The sequence below is a fragment of the Carassius gibelio genome, chromosome A7, assembly GCF_023724105.1.
Source record: "Carassius gibelio isolate Cgi1373 ecotype wild population from Czech Republic chromosome A7, carGib1.2-hapl.c, whole genome shotgun sequence".
Classification (NCBI taxonomy): Eukaryota; Metazoa; Chordata; class Actinopteri; order Cypriniformes; family Cyprinidae; genus Carassius; species Carassius gibelio.
Window position 1 is genome coordinate 23,997,668 of NC_068377.1, and position 23,018 is coordinate 24,020,685.

Here is a 23,018-nt window from a genome sequence, read left to right on the forward strand (position 1 = left end):
ATCAATCAAACCATCCGTTCGCTCCGAATGCTTTTCCTAGCTAGCAACTCGAGCAACGATTCCCTTTTCATTATTAGGCTAATCACACACGTCCAAAAGAGGCAGCTTTCTGTTCAGTGAGTCTAGAACTGCCCGAGCCGATTCAGACCGATCTGTGTGAAAATCGATGAGAACCGGTTCAACTGATTCACTGAAAAGAACCGGATCAAACAAACGATTCCATGACGAATCTGACGTCGCTGTCGTGTAGTCAGTTTGCAAGCAGAGAGAGGAGGAGGACGAGCAGTGTTGCCAACTTAGCGACTTTGTCGCTAGATTTAGCGACTTTTCAGACCCCCATAGCGACTTTTTTCCAAAAAAGCGACTAGCGACAAATCTAGCGACTTTTTATTTGACAGACCTTATTTAGTCTCTGAGACTCTCCGACACTGCCGCACGAGCTCTCTCTCTCTCTCTCTCTCTCTCTCTCTCTCTCTCTCTCTATCTCTATCTCTCTCCCTCTCCCTCTCCCAGCGTGCACACACGCCTCTCTCTCTGTGCATCTGTTATGTTCGGCGAGCAGAGAGGAGCAGCACTTTCAGTTAAAAAATATATTCTGTTGCTTCTAACTCTATTTTACATACAAGTATAGCCGAAATCACAGTACAATCATTATCTTAATCTTATGTGTATGTGATTTCATTAGACATTGTCATAAATAGGATTTGAGAGCTGGTTATGTAGTCTTAATGGACCGCGTTTCATTCATTATAATATTAATTCCGTTGTCGGACAACAGAAACATTAAAATATAATAATTAAAAACTTGTATTGAAAATTTTAGCTGCCTTAAAATGCATTACATGAGCACAGAAAGGGCAAGATAATATGACGCACTTACGTCATGAATATGCTAATTAGCGTGTGACGTCATCTAGCGACATTTAGCGACTTTTCAGTCAGGGTTTAGCTACTTTCCATTGAAAGAAGTTGGCAACACTGAGGACGAGCAGACACTAGACACTATCATCACTGCATCACTGACTGACCCGCCGCCACAGAACACGGATGTGTCACATTATGCGTTGGTCATCGTCTGTAACGACGTACGTGTTGTGAGACGCTGTTTCGCCGGAGCAGGGCCACAGAAACACGGCTAAAGCGAGTAGCAGCGGCGTTAACTTAGCTCCTGGAGGTCAGTATCTCTTTCACTCCCGTTCTCGCGTCTAACAGTATGCCTCATAACTGATATGTGATGTATATATGATGGTTTGCTCTGAAGCAGCGGGACAGTGTTCGGATTGATGAAGGTGTTTACGTTATAACGATGTGGAAATGTACGCAGCTGGTTGTATAAGCAGCTTTGACAACTAGCTCAGGGCTGCTATTTGATCCCGTTAGCTGCTGCTACTGCTTCTCATTATTTTTCACTGTATAAATGTGTGTTACGCTTGGATCTCAAAGACTTTTAAATGTCAGGAGTGCCTAATAACAACGATGTCGATAGGCAGAGCTCTCATCATTAATTGATGTCCACAACCTCCGTGCATTTGATGAGGCTGAATGCTATAAACAGCGGTTTAACAGCACACCAGTTTCCAGAAATGAACAGATGCACCCCTTTATTTGATTCTTGTGAAGTCCTCTACAAATGCCCATCCATCTGTTTGTTCCCAGAGGTCATAAGGACACAGGTTTCCTCTCCAGAGGGGGTTTGGATGTAGAGCTGGAGTCATGATGATGATGATGATGATAATGATGTGACACAGGACAAGATTAGCTGTATTATGTAGTGTCACCTCTCTCAGTTAGTTTAAACATGAGCATTACACCTTTTTCTTGAAAAAGCTGCGACATCAGGCTGTGTGTAAGATGACTTGGGTGGTGTTGTTTCTCTCTTGGGTGAAATGTGAGATCTCCTTGCCTTTGGCATTACAGCCTGCTTCCTGTCACTGTTTTCAAAGAATCCTCTTTATTCAGTGGTTCATGAAAGGATCGGTTGAGCTTATAAAATCATAGTGCACTAATTTGGGTGTAGATGTATAATGCAATTAATTTTTTTGATTAGTATGTCTGGTAAATATAAATTAATATGTTCAGAAATCCTCTACAGATTAAATCTGTACAAAATGCATAATTATATTCACATATTAAAGGGTCTGATGTGGTTGAGTAGTGTAAGTGTCTGGTTGAATAAATCCTGGGATTTGTCTCGCTCCGTGTGATGCTTTGAAAACTGTATTGATAATGACGGGTGGAATCTGTGTGAACGAGTACATCTCAGTTCCTGCTGTAAGTGGAGAGTTCATATTGCATCATGAATGAGGTCGATGGGTTAAGTGTCAGAAATTAACTTAATATTAATTCTTTCTTTCTCTATATATTCCACCAGGAATTTAATTTCAGGGGCATTTGAGGGGGGTGTTTATTTATTTATTTACACAAGCTGTGTGTTACCTTTTATGTCTATAAAAAAAAAGAATGTCTGTATTTGAATAATCAGAATAATTCAAATAGAATTTAAGGAAATAAATCAGATTTTTTAAAACTGGCGCATTTGAGAGGGACAATCAGTGAATGAAACTGCAAATAAATAATAAAAAAACTGGCCCTTCTGAAAGACTGATATATTATATATCTGACTTTTTGTAAACACACCTTCCTTTTGCAAGTTCCTCTCTTTAGATGGCATGTATTCTGAGTTTTAGATGTCATCGTTTCATAAGAGCAGCACCGGAAGTAACTGGATAATGGTTCTAACTAGCATAGCTATGTTTAAGCTTATTAGTTGGGACAGTGTTAAATGAAACCTCCCAGCTCATCCTTCAGCTCACTATGTGGTGTTGTGTGAGTGGCGCTGTGACTGTGCGTGTGTAAGCGTGGAGTGGGCAGACTGAAGTGTCTGTTGATCTAATTTAGCTACTGGGGAACGCACGGGTCTTGAATGGGTTGAAATGGCCTCTCCTCTCCACACTTAATCCTGATTGATGTTTATGTCTTGTCTTAAACATTTCATCTGTCACTGTGTTAGGTTGGACAGAGTGTGGTTTAAAATAAATGTACATGATGCACATTACAGTTGAGTTGCAGTCAAGCTAATTTTAGAGATTGCAATGCAATTGCACAGTCGTTTCTCCTCCTTGGGTGTGGTTCTGCTTTAGATCCTCGGACAGATAAGATGGAGATCTTTATCATCAAGTTTTCGAATGTGACTGAACATTATAGTGAGATTTCACTCTTCCCATAAATATTCAGTAGCAGCTGCCGGTGAGAAATCAAGCTCTATAGACAGAGGTGCACATTATTTTTTCGGCCTGGTTCTCATATGAGAAGGAGATTTGGTTTGGTCCTCACACTGCATATAGCGTGACCCATTAAATATAACTATAAAAAATGAATGAATAATAGTTATAATATTATTGCACTTTATTTTTTATTTAAAAAAAAATTATAGTAAATTAACTAAATAATAGTGTGTGATACTATTATAAAAAATAAAAGGCAGTCCTAGTATTAAATACAAATACATTTATTTTATAGTAAACTTGTATAGTTAAAATAAAATGCTTATATTTACTACTTTCTTTGTTTGCCTCTTTAAGAAGAATCGCTTTATGTATTTTCCCAATTTTTAGTATCTTTGGATAAAAGAATAAAAGCGTTCTCATCATATTCAAACTTAAAATCAGCAGGCTTTTATTTTGGCGGGTTGCCGGCAAGTAAGTATACGCGCTTCCGGATTTAGCGCTGCTTATTAAAGTGCTTCAGTGCATGAATGTCACAGTTTTGCATTGTGCTTTGAAAACAGGGATAGACTAGATTTATGCTTTCAGGTTGAAAATAAAACTTATATAGTACAGTTTGTGATCTAAAATGGTAATTGTGTATTAACAGCTGTCAACCATGTCGGTACGCAAATGCGCTGTCAGAACATATTTCTATAACACATTTTTTATTTTGGTCGCACATGCGGACCTGCGGACCACTTATGTGCACCCCAGGCTGTCTATAGATTTAAGAGAAAACCAATGAGATTGCTGTATAATTAGTTTCTCTGTTATTGATTGGCTGGTCTGATAGTACTGCCAGAAAAGGCTTATTTTATCTCGAGCACAGCAGTAGCTTGAGGGGTGTGCTGTGAGCATGTGTGCAGCCAATGGGTGGGATGGCTTTTGGCAATCAGCCTCTCTCTCTCCTACCACATGAACACGTCTGAGTGATGCATTGCCACTGGTTTCACAGTTGACACTATTTCACCTCAACTGGACCTGAAATCTCATTGCAAATTGTGCAAACTCATTACTAGACATGACCATGCTTCTGTTTAATGGAGCTCCTTGTCTGAATAAACACATGAGAAAATCTGGGGTACAAACTGTTAATTTAGGCTTAACCACTGCCCCCCCCTTCAACTACAGCTTTTTAAAATGGTACAAGTGTGGCTGTAATTTTAGTCAAAGATGTTTTTCATCAAAGACCTTCTTCACACATACTGTCTGTGGAAGCAAACAAATAAAAGTGATTTCCACAGTATTTTAGTAACAGCAGTACATTTAAAATGGTTTGATCATTCAGACCATTACAGTGTCAGTTTGGTATTATTTTTGTTCTATAGTGTTTACTCATATTTAATTTTATTTTTAACTTTTAATTATATTTTAGTCATTTTGATGGGCTTTTGTAATTTTTCTTTTTATTTATTTATGATGTTTATTTTTATTTTATTTCAGTTTATTTTAAATTTTTATTTACATTTTTTTCTAGAATCTTTCGTCTAATATTTATACTGTTTTTGAATTTCATATAACAAAATTATTATTTTTTTATGTATGCCAATCACAGCACATAGAAATGGAATCAAGCCTGACAGACATATTTATTTTTTACAGTGGGTAAATGGGTCACTCTTTTTGGGGTATATTGCGTCATATTTGCTTATATTGCAAAATACTGTGTTAATAAATAGGTTTATTGTGCAATTCCAGTGTGTTTTTTTGTGGGCGAAAACTAGTCTTAAAACTGTACTCTCACTGATGATGCTCACACAGGTAGTGTGAATATGTGCACCAAAATAAATACACGCTGCTTGCTTATGCGTTACAGATGGATGAACCACCGTTATATATTGTTTGCGCTTTTTTATTTATTTTATATGGGTTTCGATTGTGGAATGTGTCAGCCATTGTGTACCTTTTTGTTACTTTGTAGTCAGTAAGATGTTTGTTGACCATCAGATCAAGCTTGTTGTTAGTGCTAATCCTTTTGAAGTGGCTCCTTTACTGGACATTTAAGATCCCTTCGAGATTAATTCAAGTCAAGAGACCACTCTTAAACCCTTCGTAAAAAGCCTGCTGTAAACCAGCTGTGAAAACCAGGGGTGCAAACCTTAGGAGTCTTGAAAATTTCATAAAGCTTCAGGGGAATGTTAACTCTACTGAACCCTGTGATATAACCTGCAAGTCCATATGAGGACTGAGGAAACATCGAAGCATTTGATGCTAAGTTTCTTAGAAAAGAGCATCAAAGATCGAAGTAAAATGTCATGTTTAGATTTAGACTTTTCAGAGTTCATCTTCAGATCACAAACCATATAACCGGCTTCATCCTGAGACATCTTTCGCTCTTCATGCTTGGTTACAGCATACCTTTCATTATGCTGGTGTATGTGTGTTTAAATGGAAAAGTATTTGTCTTCTAGGTGGAGGAATAGTATTTGCTTTATTGTCTTGAAGCACATGTTTGGGAACATTTAGCTCTTGTAAAGATAAGACCTGTAAATTAAAACAGTAACTCGGCTTTTTACTTGTTTTTTTTTTTTCATTGTAGTCCAATGAAGAAAAAGAAATATGAAAGATTTTCATTGATTTGATTTTGATCTATCGTTAAATGTCTATTTCATTTTAGATTTACATAACTAGATGTAACTGTTGCAATTTGAAGAACAAAGAACAAAACCACATGTTAGCGGTAATGCTAATGCAGACTGTTTCACAGCAAGAAATAATTAAAAACTTCTCAAGCATTCAGTAATAAAATAATAACAAATTACAATAGCTCAAATAAATTTAAATATAACAGATGTGCTTGAGATTTCAGGTAAGTCATAATTTCTACAGAAATTAAATAATCAAATTTAAAACAACAACAACACTGTAGTCCCCATTGTATAAATCAAATTTATTACATGTATTTATTCTTATTAAAGCTACATAAGTTATTTTGTCAAGAGCAGTGAGAGATGTTCTATAATTTTTTTAATAAAAACCGGGCACAAACCAAAGCAGGTATTTTAGGTTGCTGTCACTTTAAGACCTTGTGCATGGATCCAATATATTGCCATATGTCCAATTGCCTACCAGCTGTTTACACTAACTTAAGAGTTAAAGGGATAGTTCACCCAAAAAAGAAATTAGATGTTTATCTGCTTACCCCCAGGGCATCCAAGATGAAGGTGACTTTGTTTCATCCGTTGAATACAAACAAAGTTGCAGTCTGTCAGGCATAAAGAAAGTGAATGGGATTCAGGGGTTTGAGAGCAAAAAAACATACACAAACAAAACTCATCATGCGCAGTCTGAAGAAGAAGAGACATGCTCAGGACAGTTCTGACATTGCATGAATCAGAGGTAAAAAAACAAACAAAACAATATAAATACTGTTCAGTTTCTTGCACAGACTGATCGTTTTGTGTCTTTACACATCAGTGTATCGTCACGAGCCGCAGGGTTTAATTTGGCTTTGTTTTTTTGACTCTCAAAACCATGATTCCCATTCACTTCCATTATATGACTTACTGACTGCAACGGTTTGAGTTAAAAATCTCTGTTTGTGTTCTACTGAAGAAACAAAGTCACCTACATCTTGGATGCCCTGGGGGTGAGCAGATAAACATCACCATTCACCATTTTTGGGCGAACTATCCTTTTAAATCTCATATGGAAATATGTAGATACCGGTTTTGAAATATTTTGTTTGTGTTTGGTACAATACACTGACTCTGAATCTCTGAAATAAGTCAGAAGCAGCATCCAGCCTCAGGCCTCAGAGAAAGCTTTTAAGGCACACGTCCCTTTAAAAACAATGTCCTCACTGACTGATTCAAGAAGAAAAACCTGCTCTGTGTTTGACGTCCACTTTCGTTCTCCTCACACTGCTAAAACTGGATTCTTTTCAGTTGTTTCCTGGTTGGTCAGGTATGCTTCAATCTAATGTACAGCTGCATCTTAACATCTGTCTCTCTGATCTTTGTAGTCATACTGCACTTTATTTAGGTTTTGATTATTTAACATCATTTTACGCCAGGACTTTCTGGAATGCATGAAAGCCCTGAACATCAGTCAGATCCTTCATAAACGATGAAAGTTTTCTTTTTTCTGAACGCACTGCTGTGGAGAATTGAATGCAATGGCTGATTTATGATTAGCTAAGGCATTTGTTTGTTAATTTCTCTGGTTGGAAAGAAGCAATTAGCCATTTTCGTTTTGCTCATGCTCGTTTTATTGGCCAAATGTTGTTCATTGTCTTTCTGTGTGTATGGTGATTGGGACAGTGTATTGTCTGTTTAAAATAGCTGTCACAGCTGTGCTCATGAAAAGAGGCAGCATTGGTTTCCACGGCGACCGTGTGGAATCTCATTACAGTTGTAGAGCCATGAGGCAGACGCACTTTGATTGACAGGGTACGAGATCATGTCACGTCTCCCATAGACACATAAACGCATATGTTGCCTGGAGGTGATGAGGTCTGGGATTTGGTCCACAATACCTAATTAACATGGTAGTTAAATTAAATAGAGCTCACGTAAAGTGCGTCCTTATATGTATATATGTGTATATATATATATATATATATGCAATCAAAATTACTCAACCCCTCAGAGACTGCAGTACTTTACAAATACAAGCTTTTCTGAAGATCCAGGATAAAATAAAAATTGCATCTATAATAGTTCACTGGCATATTAACAGTGATATTGTCAATATATAATGTAATATATTTGAGTTATAAGGTTTTTTAATAATACTGCTATGTCATGATTATTCAACCCCTGTTCAACATTGCGGTTTTTAAATCACTTATTTGCATGGTGGGGAATAAAACAGTCTCAAAACACAATTAAGCTTTTAGGAACTCTATTAAAAACAGAATTAGCTTGAGCTGTTACACATACAGTTTGGCCCATGTATGTGTTGAAGTTGAGTAGCAAAAATGTCAACAGAAATCTCACAAAAGCAAAAGAGAAGAAATATTGTATTACTTTAGAAAGGCTAAGGCTATATGAAGATTTCCAAGACATTGAAAGTTCCTAGAGACACAGCTCTCAGTCTTATTCCCTAAGTTTAAAGTGTGTTTTACCAGAAAACCTTTGAGGGTGTTGAAGAAAAAGCACAATATCATAAAATGTTTAATCAGAACAACTGAGAAAAAAAACGGCAATGTACAGCCAAAGACTTGCAAGATGACCCAATGAAAGGAGGAAAACCATTTCAAGGCAGCGTGTAAGAAGAACACTAGACAAGTATGGACTTCATGTTGAGACATCTTGATAAATACCACTCTTGATCAAGAAGAACAAAAAGCCAACTTGAACTTGATAAAATTCATTTGTGTGGACCTGTGGAGCTCTGGAGGAATGTTATATGGGGCGATGTGACCAATCTGGAACTTTTTGGTTCCATGGATCAGCGGTATGTCTGCTGCAAAAAATGGCAAAGCTCATAAGCAGAAGAGCACCATCTCCATCCTCAAACTTGGAGGTGGATCAGTCTTGTTATGGGGTTTCTTTACTGTAGCAGGAAGTGGAAATCATGACTGTATGAAGGACATCATGGATTCTTTGAAGTATCAGGCCATTTTGACAAGAATTGTGATGCCTTTGGTGCAAAAACTGAAGCTGATGATCAGTGGACTTTGCTGCAGTCCAGTCATCCCAAAGTACACATCCAAATCTACTTCTGCTTGATTCAGGGATCAGTTATAAAATGTTCTTGAGTTACCTGTTCAGTCTCCAGGCTTAATTCTCATTTCAAATATCTGGTTGAATTTAAAGAAAGCACTGGCAATGTGAAAACCAAAGATTATCAGTGATCTGGAAGCTTTTTCAGGCGAGGAATGGGCCAAGACTGTAGTAGAGAGGTGACATAATCTTCTAAACACTTACAGACAGCGTTTATTGGTGATTTAAAAGAATAAAAGTTTCTGCACAAAATTTGAGATTTGGGGGTTTGAATAATTTTGAACATGAATGTTTGGAGCCAATTTGAATTTCATCATGATTCATCAATGTTCCATTCTCAGAATCACTCAAAAGTGTATCAGCAAACTTTCTCTAATACTTTACTGATGCCTCTGTTAAATTGTTTTCATAAAATTTTGTTCGCCTCAGCAAAATGCCTTGCAGGTCGAAGGGGTTGAATAATTTTGAATGATTTTGATATATATATACAGTTGCAATCAAAATTATTCAACCCCTAGTAACCCCTTAGTATGTGTGTGTATATATATATATATATATATAAATATATATATATATATATATATATATATATATATATATATATAAAATTAGCTGTGTATCATTGGCTTTGCATTAAATATGTTATAAAAAAAAAATATATATATATATTGGACATCCTCATGAGCTTATTGCAGATAGCACTGGATATATGATGAACACATTAATTTAAGATCATTACCTTACACACATTTTGGTAATTGTACCTGTAACCAAATGTTAATACCTTTATTCACCTAATTTTCTAAAAACGAAAACGAAAACAAAACAGCCATAACTCATATATAAATTTATTTAGGAAATGAAGGTAAATAATGGCATGGTTGAGAAAAGCTTTTGATTACTTGTAAAAAGTACAGAAAAAAAAATCTACTCATCCCACAAACCTGTTACCTGAAAATGTTAGTGTAGTTGTTTGACATTTGAATATACTGTAGTTGTTTATAGACCAATGTCTATATTAGACATGTTCACATGCAAGTCAAGTTCATCTATCTTCGTATGCCTTAACAAGAAAAGATATGTTCGAATGCTGTGTTCAGTAAAGTGGTTGTCAGTGTATTAAAAAAAAGAAAAATCCAGCCAGACTTGTTTTTTGGACATCTTGTTAGATTTGATTACTTTGGAGGCCTAAATGAGTTTCTGAGAAGTGGAACTTGTCAATTTTGCTGTTGGAAATGTAATTGAGTAATAGTATTTAGTTTTAGTATTCCTTTGGCAAAGTACAAATGTCCTGAATAAATGAAGTATAATTACTCATGTACTTTTACATTCCTGCGCCAATTTTATGTCTGTTTTTAGGCATCCCATAGCTCCTAGAAGCCTCCGCTCCAAGTGCAAGTGATTCATGTTGGGTCAGTTGTGAGCTGTGATTTAAGAAAAGAACAGCTTGGAGGTCCCGGTGTCAAATGAGCCGAGTGATGCTTAGAGGAAGAAACAGAGGCGTTATTGGTGTCTTAGTCACAAACCATCCATCTTCTCACCTCCCTTCCACCACCTCTTCCTCATCCTCTCTGAGCTGTTGAGAGTGATGAAGGAAGAGCAGAAAGTGCGACTCCAGCAGAAAGAAGAGGCTACTAATCACAGTGGGAACGTTTCGGCATCTGTCACACCAAAGATTAATACATCCTTTGGACAAGGCCAGATTTGCTGACTGGACTAGTCATTCAAAAGCAGTTTGAGTCAAGTTTCAAGATTAATTTGTTTCTGTTCTTTCCAGAATTGTACTGTTCTAGAGGATCTGGCTGAGTGTAATAGACTTTGAGGAGAAGCAGCATTTCCCATCCTGTTTTGAGGAATGTTCAATTAATTCTTATTAATCAAAAGGATACTTCACCCAAAAATGTTAATTACCCAACAATTTACTCACTCTCATGCCGTCTCAGGTATTTATGACTTTCTTCATTCAGACAAATGCAATCTGAGTTATATTTAAAAATGTCCTTTTAAAAAGTCCACAAAAAAAACAAAACAATAAAGGGCATCCATCCATCATGAAAAGTGTCTCACGTGACTCTGGGGGGTTAATAAAGGCCTCCTGAAGCGAATCGATGCGTTTTTGTAAGACAGATATCCATATTTAAAAATTCTGAACAGTAATCTCTAGCTTCCACAAACTGTCAAACTTTTTCTTTTTTTACAAATGAAATAATCATATGTAGAAATGTCATGCCTTCATAACCAGCATTAACTGTGACCAGCAACAACAGAGAGAGAATATTTAGTTAGTGGACAAGTCATGTTCAGAGGTGTCAAGTAACGAAGTACAAATACTTCGTTACTGTACTTAAGTATAAATTTGGGGTATCTATACTTTACTTGAGTGATTATTTTTCAGCCGACTTTTTACTTCTACTCCTTACATTTTCAGGCAAATATCTGTACTTTCTACTCCTTACATTTTAAAAATAGCTTCGTTACTGCTATTTCATTTCGGCTTGTTTTCATTCCGGCTTGTCATCATTCAAAAAAAAAAAAAAAACCTATACAGATAAATCGCGCCATCCGGATGGAGTGAATTTGATTGTGGTTGGATGATAAGTATAAACATACCATTCCGACACCCTATTGGTCTGTACGCGATCCATCGCACCTGCACGTGACACAAATCACATCACAGTCCAGCCAGGACATAGACAGTTTTGGGTTCGTTTATCAAAAAATATATTTCTTAAAAGTAGGGTTGGGTATGGAACCGGTATCCGATCGCCCCAGAGTCAGTCCGCTTAAATTTCACATGAAACCAGCGTCAGACCGGTCTCCTCCCGTCTTTCAGCGCGCTCTTCAATCCACAGAGGCGAAGACCGCGAACTGAGCAGCGCATGCGCACTTAAACAAACAGAGGACACAAGGTATGTGTTTATCGATAGATTGTTAGAATATCCATATCTGTGTAGTTCTTTGTCATAAATACAGTTTACAAAAAGTCACGGGGGAGCAGTCGGTTTCTCATCAACTGTAAAGTTTTTGCTCATCACACCACAGCCGTTTCCTCCAGCGAAAATCTAGCCCTTAACACATATGAACGAACACATACTTTAATTACACTTACTTAAATATACTTAATTTAATCATACGTACTTTATACATACACTACTGTGCAAAAGTCTTAGACACGTTAGTATTTTCACTTAAAAGAATGGTGTTCGGACAGTTATTTATATATTTTGCTGTAGTGTGTCAGTATGAAATATCAGTTTACATTTCCAAACATTCATTTTGCCGTTGTCAGACTGCTTGTGCATTCAAAATTGCACTCGATTATTATTAAAATTAATGGCAAACTGATATTTCCTACTGACACACTACAGCAAAAGATATAAATAACTGGCTTAAAACCCTTTTTGGGGAGAAAATACACATTTTTCCATAAGACTTTTGCACAGTACTGTATTTTAAAAACGACATTGTTGCTACTTTATAAAGAATGACCATACAGTAATTCACAGAACTGATTTAAGACAGTGACAGACAGCACTCATATTAACTAAATATCAGAGTGAGTGACAGAGATACAGCAGAAACATTATGTGTGGTTTTGTATTAAATAATGACCCAGATTGTGAAATACATTTAATAGCCTTAGATTAAGGGAAGCACAACAAGCTATGGATTTATTTTAAATATTTGTAATGTTCTTTAAAGTTATCCATAGTTTTTTTGTGGTTGTTTTTTTAAAAGTATCGGTTCAGGCACCGTTTAGGAGCCGGTACCGTTTTAAAAGTATTGAAAAGGTACTGGACCCTACTTAAAAGTTATTATTTCTCACTGGATCATTTACCAAATGAGTGCTTTTTCTTCGTCCTCCACAAATTAAGCTACTGTAGGTAGTTCGGTAGCGAGACATTTTAATAAATTAGCGTTTTCGATTGACGATGCGATTGACAATGTTGTGATAAGTAGGCTATACCAACTTTGTAACTCGTTACCCCCCAAACACTGGACATAGCAGACGTATGTACCGAATACAAGAAGGTATCAATCAAGAAAGTATCAGGATTATGATTTCTTTTTCAGTTTTAGTTTTTGATTAATCACTTGGATTAATCATTCATTTTGACAGCACTATAATGTTTCCTGTAAATAGACAACCATACAAGTGTAATTGTTACTAAGCCTGCACCAATGTTCTTGTCCATTGCCCTCGCAGATTCCTGCAGCTAAGCTTGGATGTACATTTACATTCCATTAAAGGTTATTGATGACAAGCCTCTGAAGTTTGACTTTTTGCACCATAACAATACTTATTGGCAACTAGTCATCATATCTCTAGTCCTTTAATGTATTTGCATTGTACTAAAGTGCGTTCATTTTAAATGGGCATATATGCGGCTGAGGAAGACCTGAAGGTCGAAACGTTGCTTGATTAAATTCCTCTGGAGCAGTAGTTTTCAGTGTTCAGACTTCACTTCTTTATTTGTCTATATCATTCAGTTGTCTTGCACCTGCGTCCTAATTGGATGTTTGGCTGGGGGGCATGAAGCTGGGGGGCATGAATCTTGACAAATGAACTTGAAGCTCCACTGTAGACTGAGTAACAGTGTAGTTGACCCTGATGAGATGCTGCTGAATGCAGAAGTCCTTGTTTTGTGAGCCATATGCAGTTACATAATATTGCATAACACCATATCAGCTCTGAAGGGTTCTGCTTTTAGGGCACATGAGTTTTATTTAAAGGGCGTCTATTATGCTTTTCTTATTTTACCTTTACTTTAGTGTGTATGGTTGTTTGTGCATGCAAACTTACAAACTGTACAAAGTCCTCACCAATAGGTTTTAATCTCTCTCACAAAAAAAAACACTTACCTGAAATGCTTGACTTGGCTACATAACCCTGTTATAAATTTGCATAATGTGCCTACTGGCTGCTTTGGTCCACCCTCAAAGAACATTTTGGTAAGTGATGTCGAGGATACACTGTTTATTTTTCAATAGAAGGGTAAAAATAGATTGTTTCATTGTTTGGACATCCAATACCAAGGCCTGAGTTAATCGTAGATCTGAACTGTTTACTGCTGCTGCTGAAACCTCAGGAGCTGAAACCTAGTAAGTAAGGGGAATTACATTTCCAGGCAAAGGAATTTTTTTTTTTTTTATCATGTAAATGCTGACACCACAAATAAAATCATAAACTTGTAAATAAGCATAATATAGGCCTGTTAATTCTGGGCTGTGATGTAAAGAAATTAACTTAAACTATTACACTTCTGAAGGAAAGGTAATGAAATTGTTTGTCAGATGTACGTGCAGGTGTCTGTCTATGTGTTATAGCATGATGGAAAACTCTCTGCTGTGTGGTGTATTCAGAAATTCAGGTAAGCATTGGCCCAGTTTTGGGTCAGTAAAGAAATAAACACAGACACTGCAGTGAGATGGAAAGAAATGCTTCTGAAACGCCATCTGGCGTCATTATTATTGTTCTGTTTACGGCCTTTCAAGGTTGTCTTGACGTTTGCTTAGTTAACAGAGTACAGTCATCCAGAAATGTCTTGCTTAAGTAAATATAGATTATATCTTAATATAGATAATATATCAATTTTTCCAACAGGTTTACTGAACTACAGTGATGTTAATTGAATTGATAGCATCCAAGCTAATCTACGCCAAAGAACCAAATGATAGAAGTTCATATAATTGATACACTTGTGTACACCAAAGCACACATAAAAAAAAAAATGTGTGTATTATGAGTACAGTAGACAAGTCAAGTTGAGATTCCAAACATGACCACATAGAGATGCCAAAAAACAACAACTAAACGTCTTGAGCTGACTGCATATTCCTACTACAGTACATTGATCCCTTCAGAATGACTAAACACAGCACCATGCACATGACAAATCGTGAATGTACCGAAATGTGTCTTTGCATAAATACAATGTTTGATCTGAGCATCAAGGGCACTCATGCACAGTTTGTTTGTGCATCAGTTTATCATACTTGCGTGTGCTTACTGTACGACTCCTGCATGTCACCGCAGCGTTTGAACCTGAATTACAATCCTCAACCATCAAAACTTTACTAAAAAGCCGAGAAAACGTAGTTTGCGTATCATACAGCGGTAGGATGCTTTGATGTTATTAATTTTTAATTAATAACATATGTTAACTCTGACAGCTCTAGTTGTAACTGATGTTAGCCTTAACCCAGACTTAATTACTGAATTAGACACGCCTCCTCCTTACAAAACTCCGCCCTAAAAGGATACCATTTTAATATTTCAAGTAGAAAAACAACAACTGGAAACTGAAGCAACTGAAAAATGAAGCTGAACCGGGATGATCCTCTATTAACTCAACTTAATGCATTTCATAATAGGGCTCCCCTGTGATATGCAAAGTGATTGATTGATTGACAGACAGAAATGGGTTCTGAAGAATCTGACTGCATGTCTTTGTCAAATTATTTTTGCAGTTTATAAAGCTAGGGCTGTGCGTTATTTTTCAGGACAGCTATTTCAGTGATACTGTCAGGAAACGGGGATTTTCTAAAGGCATTTAAATCACCTGCACCACCTTTGCAAGCTTTGCAGTAAAGCAGACATCTTTGTTTCACTGTAGAGCAGTTGCTGTGTGATGGAATATTTCTATAATGTTAGCTGTTACTCTTCCACAGACCCCGTTCCTGCACAGCACAGACCGAGATGATTGGACGCTGCCTGCCTCGATCAGCCAACTCCTAGTTCTGCTGCACCTGATTGGACGACTGCCTGCCTGTGAGCCGATGGTTGCTACAGTTGCCATGACTTAGAAACACTCCTGATACAGAGATGGAGAAAAAGAAATTGTGCCCCCGCCTCCTGGACTACCTGGTGGTAGTTGGAGCAAGGTACGGGAGATTGTTGAATGCAATTTTGGCTGTGTTTGTGTGTATACATTGCACATTACTTGACACAAAGTGCATAAAAGAACAAGCACCGGGGCTGAGAAAAACCTGTCTTCCTGCCTTTCACTTCAGTCTTTTTCCCTTAATCAGGCAACCCAGCAGCGACAGCGTGGCACAAACACCTCAACTGCTGAGGCGATATCCACTGGAGGACCACAATGAGCTCCCTCTGCCCCCTGATGTTGTTTTCTTCTGCCAGCCTGAGGGCTGCCTGAGCGTCCGTCAGCGCCGGGTCAGCCTTCGTGACGACACCTCTTTCGTCTTCACTCTCACCGACAAAGATTCAGGTGTCACTCGCTATGGAATCTGCCTCAACTTTTACCGCTCTTTTCAGAAGGGCCACCACCGCCCACGAACTGAAGGAAAAGGTCAGAGTCATTTTGCAGCAGTTTTATGAGGCAGAGCCAATTTGTAATCCTAATTCAACTGATTAACGTATTTTCCAGACTATAAGTTGCACTTTTTTTCATAGTTTGGCTGGTCCTGCGACTTATAGTCAGGAGCGACTTACTTATCAAAATTAATTTACATAAACCATTACCGTCTACAGCCATGAGAGGGCGCTCTCTGCTGCTCAGTGCTCCTGTAGTCTACACTGAAAACATAGAGCGCCCTCTCGCGGCTATAGACGGTAATGTTTTTTCTTGGTTCTAAATAAATGCGACTTATAGTCCAGTGTGACTTATACATGTTTTCTTCCTCATCATGACGTATTTTAGTGTTACGTGACATGATACACATCGCAATGTTGAAAAAGACAGTATAAGTCATTAAAATCAGTAATTATGTCCCCACTTGTTGCAACAAATGCCTAGTTTGTAATGGGCTTTATTGGTTTTGTATCTTTGTGCCGGGATACAGTATCACAGTATGGTGAGTGGCGTAAAATCTCCGTCACATGCTTGAGGTATTCGGCCAATCACAATGAGTTGGATAGCTGGCCAATCAATGTGCACCTCGCTTTTCAAAACGATGAACTTTGTAAAAAATGACGTGTTTCAGAAAGGCTGGGCATAGAAGAGCAACAATAATGTACAGTATGTGAAAAATAATGTTTTTTTGAACCTTAAGCCACATAAACACATTGCATTACACAAACTACACAAAGTAATGTTCTTTTTAGCAATGTCATATGACTCCTTTAAAATGCAGTCGGAATCCATTTATAAAAATGGAATCTGATTGCATGAGCACACATTATATGAACTTCATCTCCACAGCTACTCTGAGAACAGTTAATTGTGTTTATAGTAATTAAGTTGTTATGGTTGTATGCATACATTTTTTGAGAATACATTTTTATTAAATTATAAAACACAGAATCCCAAAAAATCCAAACATAAGAGTTTCTCAAAAAAAAAACAAAAAAAAAAACATTACCTTCTTATGGCTGTAAGTGTGCAGTCACTACATCATTTCTCCTTAATATTTTTCTTTATACAGGAGAAAAGCCCTCTCATACCGACCCCGCAGTGGAGGCCACAGAGAAATTTGACCCCTCCACATCGACTCTTCCAGGGGAATCTACGCTGCCCCCTGCAGGAGATGAGACTTTGCCACCAGGCGAGCCAGGCAGCACTGGAAAGTCTCCACGATCCAAACACACTGGTCGACAAGCACCACAGAACCGGAACAGCACGTTAACATCTCTGTGCATTCTGAGCCACTACCCTTTCTTTTCTACGTTCAGGGAGTGTCTGTACATCCTCAAGCGCATGGTGGACTGCTGTAGCCAGCGGCTCAACCAAAGACCCGGTGCTGCTAAGTCCACACAACGGTGAGAACCGCCTTTATTCTTTTCTGTGAAGTATGCAGTTATATAACATTGCCCTGAGATTCAGCAAGATAATACTTGCCTGCAGTGCAGTGTTTTGCGGTATCTTACAGTAGAGTCTCAAATACTGTGCTGCTGCCAGAAGATGCTATCTCTGCATTACACCGTCACAACTGGCAACATTCTGCCTCTGTTTACAAATCCTGTTACTATCTCTGTTTTTGTTTATTCCTTAGAGTTAATTCACACAAAACTTTTAAATTATAGTGATGCAATGAAATAAAAAAATCTTGACAGAAACCCAAAATTATGCACCCAATGCATAACAATCTGTTGTATATATTCCATTATAATCCATTTATTTATTTTAAATAAATATATTTAATGTAATAATATAGACTGATACTGTTTAGTCACTGATAAGCATTGTAATATTGATCACCATATACTCTAGATTGATGCACCGTCAAATTTGCTGTCCATGTGGAATTGTTCATGCATCTCATCATCCCCCATCATGCACTCATTTCCCACAAGATACCATCATTCAATATTTACATTAAAATAAGTAAATAAATCTCTCTAATCTCACTCATTTTACACACTTTCAAGCCTGGCCTGTCATGATATATGTGAGAACCAATTCACATTATTGTAGTTTCTTCTCTTCATTGTGTTTGTACAGCACTTGAACAAACAAATAGCTCTTAACAAGTATCATAATCTAGCAACATGAATATGAGTAGAGTATTTGATTATTATGGGGGTGCATTACCTCTAAAAAATATGATTCTAGGAGCGCCAGAAGGGCTTGACATTGTTAGACCCTGTAGTGTCGTGGCTGTGATTAGAATGACAAGGTGCTGATGATTTTATTAAAAGAAGTCACAAGTGGAAGGATGTGTGACGGTGCTTGTGACTTGGAGCGAGGGACGAGCGAAAAGGATGTAGTGTGAAGTAGTTGCAGGTGTGACGGGCTGGGATTGTGTGAAGGAGAGAAGGGCTGGTTTCCTCTTGAAGGGTTGAGCACGTGGTTCTCCACACAGGACAGGTTTTAACTAGATCACAGTGGCTACATCCTTGAGTGCATATTGGTAAACAATCTGCACAATAGCACTCTGCTGCAGATCAATAAGCACTGAGTAGAAGTTTTTTTATTTCTGTGATTTCCTCAGCTGAGTCTATTCTCGTGTAACCTAGCAACATGAGCCTGAGTCGCGTTTACAGGCCTCAGTTTGTTTACAGTGAATTGCCCGGCCAAGCCCCTTCTATTTGCATGCAAATGTGGAGAATCATTTAACCAGTATAGCAGCCTGGGTTAAGTATTCAGATTATTTTCATTTTCTTGCTCATTAAGTTTAAATTTGATTATGTCCATTCCAAACCGAAATCCGCATTGCTAGGTGTTAGTCCACAGTTAGCTGTAACTGGTGTTAATCCAAAATCAACTGGTTTAACATTGTTAAGGCCTGTGTATTGATTTTTGTAAGGGTGAGGAGGTGATACTATGAATAAATATAGACTTTAATTTCTTTGATGAAAGCTTGAAAGACACTTACAGTGAGATCCAGGATGTGATCTTCTAAATGTTGTTCTTTTCATACTTAATGTAATAGTTCAAAACGTGCTAAGAAGCTAATATCTGCATGCTTCTAATAAACAAATCCATAATTTAAGACAGGCTAAACTTCGAACCTTTGCCTCCCGCTAAAATACAGTCCATAATCCATAATAACAGTTTTGTACATGTTTATGTTTGTAAACGGTGCTTGAGCTGTCTGTATTTCTCTCTTGATTCAGACCAGATGACTTTTTAGTTGTAGAAAGCTATTTTGTGAATTATGGACGAGCGAGTGATGTCATTTGTACATTTCTCCAAATCGGTTCCGATGAAGAAACAAACTCATCTACTTCTTGGATGGACTGATGGTGACTAAATTTTCAGCAAATCTTCATTTTTGAGTGAACTATTCCTTTAAAGTACTGACACAGAATCATATTGCTCCTGTGTTTAGACTCACCTTGGTCATGAAGACTACATGAAGCATGAATTTGTTTATGTTTATACAATGAATCAAAGTTTCTTTTAGCTGTTGTTAATATTAATGCATATTGGCTTGGCAGCCGTAAACAGCCTCTAGTTTGGCTGATGGACTATGCTACTTGGTGAAAGCGTAGTTTATTTTTGCTTTGTGCCCAAGTACCCCTAACTTACTGTTTTAATCAGTGCGCCTACCTACTTGGCAGTCTTAGACTACGACCTGGTGTCAAATTACAGTGAAAATATCAAATAGAAATGACTCAGACAACATTAGAGTGTGAGTGTGTCTTTAAAGGCCATTTCTGACTCTGTCATCATGTTCTCTCAGTACTGCAGTGACCTTGGCTTTACCCACATTTGTAGCCTTTCAGCATGCACGACCCAACCTTCGCCATGCGTCATTCTCAGCTGGGCTATTCTGTGTGAGAATAACCATATGCCAGTCCACTGGCCTAAAGAAACACACCAGAAATCAGTTTCCACTTTATCAGCGCACTTAAACAACTAAAACACAGGACACTTGTGATCATGAGAAACCAGGAAGTAGGAAAGAATGGGGGTATTTCCAGGCATAGAAAAGATCTTAATACAAATCAAATATATACAGTACTGTTTAAAATGATGGGGTCCCTAAGATTTACTTTGTAATTAATAACTTCTATTCAAGGACTGATTCAATTAATGAAAAGAGACAGTATACATACATTTGTAATACACAACATTTATATTTTAAATAAATGCTGTACTTTTTATTTTTCTATTTTTGAATGATATTATATTATAATATAAAAATATGTAAAAAAAAAAAAAAATCTATTATAATTTTTTTATAATGCTGAGCAGCACAACGGTTGTAACACTGATAATAATAAGTGTTTCTTGATTTCTGAAGGATCAGTCTAGAATAGGAAAACTTTGTTTTAGCTATCACAAGAATGAGTTACATTTGAAAATATATTCAAATAGAAAATACTTATTTTAAATTGAAATTAAATAAGTATTGTTACTGTTACTGTATCGATTAAAAAAAATGTATTAAATAAATGCTGCCTTGGTGAACATAAGAGACTTTCCAAAACGTAAAAAAAACCTTACCAACCTCAAACTTTTGAACAGTAGTGTTAGTGTGTGTTTTTTTTTTCAGCCCTAAAAAATTGAGGTTGATTTAGTCTCTTTTTGATTGGAATCTGTATAAAATATTTTTTTAACAGACAAATCCTTGTTATTGTTTGTTGAATGTTGAATGACAGGAAAGTCATGAAAAAGGATGGAGCTTCAAATGCAGGAACCCTGAATACAATAATGAAACAATTTAGCATATTGTAATATTATCATTAGCATCATTGTTTTTCAGTGCAGAATTGTGGTTGGTAAGAGGGTCTATTCATTAGCATTTGTGTCCCTTAACAGGCCTGTGTTAATATGCAACAATTTAACTATGCAACAGCAATACAATTACCGGTAATAAAGAAGTCTCAGTGGTTTTGGCAGCACAAATTGACAGTAGAGGAAAAAAAGACAGGTAGAGTGCAAGAGAACCAAACACGTTAAGAGTTGGAGTGAGTTCATGGAGCTGGTGGAGACAGGCTGTATGACAGATTGAGGCCACTGACTGTTCTCCGAGAGCAGCTGTGAGAAGTGGGAGTTCTCTGATGAACCAATTATGACTTACTGCAGTACCTCTACACACCCACACAACCATAGTCTGGCCTGTTTGGCTCTTTAGAAGAAGGCAGTGTGCTTGTGTATTTGAGCTCTAGTGAACTGACATGAATGGTTATGTAGGCCTGAAAGATTGACCTGAAAACTCTTGACAAACTAAAACCGTAATTTATAAGCAAAATGAAAATCATTATTTTCTAATCTTCTTATTTCTAATACTTGGGTGCCATTGCAATTATGCACTGTTGGTATTAAGTGTACTAAGAATATATTCCCTAGACAATCACAACACCACCAGCAGCTTAAACGATTGATAAAAGCAGGAGGAATCCATGAATTTATGTTGTTTTTTTCTGGCCCATCTTATACTGTGCAGTTTTGGTGAATCTGTGTGCGCTGTAGCTCCAGTTACAATGTCGTTTGCTGACAGAAGTTAAACCAATGTGGTCTTTTGATACTAAAACCAATCCACTTTGATGTGTGGTTACTTTAATCACTGAATGAACACCGTGCCACGCTTCACTCTGAAACACACAGCTCATAGATTTATTTAAAGAGCAGGTTATATGTTTTTTTTTTAAATATCTAATTTGCAGTTTATAACGTAGATATGCTTAAATGAAAACAATCTGCGAAGTTGTTAATCAAAAATGTGCATGATGAATAAATATATTGTCTCTCAAAAGAGAGCGTTGACTCAGAATCGCCTTAACGAGTCGTCATATTTTCGAATCTTTTACCAAGATGCTAAACTTCAGCTGTGGGTAAGATTCGCTTGCATTGGTGTTTTTGTATTTTATGTCATTATTATATGAATGGATTGGAGCACTATATTATTGTTTTGTGTAAAGGTGCTTTGCCAATGGTAGTGCTGGCTAACTTGCTCAAGGACTCCTCTCTGTGCCAATCACAACAGGCTTGTCCAGCTGACCAATCAGAGCAGAGTAAGCTTGTGGAAGGGAGGGGCTTGCTCCAAACTTGCTCGGAACGAATAGTTTTGAAATCATTGGCAAATGACTGTAATATTAAATGAATATTCTGAGAAAATTACAAAGTTTTCTTACCTTAGATACATTTAAACCTGTTGTAGAGAACTCCAACAAAATATAAGGACACTTTGAAATACCATATGAACTGCTCTTGAATTAAAGCATAGCCTTTTGTGATTTGATAATCTTACTAAGACATAATGTGATTTCAGCCCTACTTTCTTCCTCATTCTGATGTTTGGTTTGCAAAATTGTGAATGGCCATTTAGATATTTGCATTAAAGGGGTCCTGTTATGTCTTTTCATTTTTTCAACTTTAGTTAGTCTGTAATGTTTCTGTTTGAGCATAAACAAGATCTTCAAACTTACAAAGCTCAAAGTCGAATTATTAAACAGAAATCACTTTTCAAAAACTACGATGAATGACTAGTTACCGACAAATGGGACGAGACCTTGTTGAGCTGCAGTAGAGAAGGCAGCAAGTGTTATCACTGTGTCAGAGACACGCTAGCTTTACTTAGAGAGGTTACAATCATCCGGGTTTAAACTGTGCTCAAATGCATTTGATTTTGACACAATATTTAAACTGGAGCATGACATTTCCCGACCAGGTGCTGAGTGCTGTCAATCACAACACACACTGACCCAGCTAACCAATCACAGCACAGTTCATAT

General features: G+C 37.2%; 1 protein-coding gene across 46 annotated transcripts in view; it reads left to right on the plus strand.

Moving 5' to 3' along the window:
• Positions 1 to 492: 492 nt before the first annotated feature.
• Positions 493 to 23,018, plus strand: part of LOC128016890 (MAP kinase-activating death domain protein) — a 61,343-nt gene continuing 38,817 nt past the window's right edge. For 9 of the 46 annotated variants that reach the window (XM_052601767.1, XM_052601765.1, XM_052601773.1 and 6 more), the window contains exons 1-4: positions 498 to 1,174; positions 15,608 to 15,820; positions 15,968 to 16,245; positions 17,321 to 17,654. In XM_052601767.1, the coding sequence (XP_052457727.1) occupies positions 15,762 to 15,820; positions 15,968 to 16,245; positions 17,321 to 17,654 (671 nt within the window). In that variant the 5' untranslated portion in view covers positions 498 to 1,174; positions 15,608 to 15,761. Of the gene's footprint in view, positions 1,175 to 15,607; positions 15,821 to 15,967; positions 16,246 to 17,320; positions 17,655 to 23,018 lie in introns of all 46 variants that reach the window. The other 37 variants (XM_052601782.1, XM_052601775.1, XM_052601810.1 and 34 more) reach the window with 14 other exon arrangements.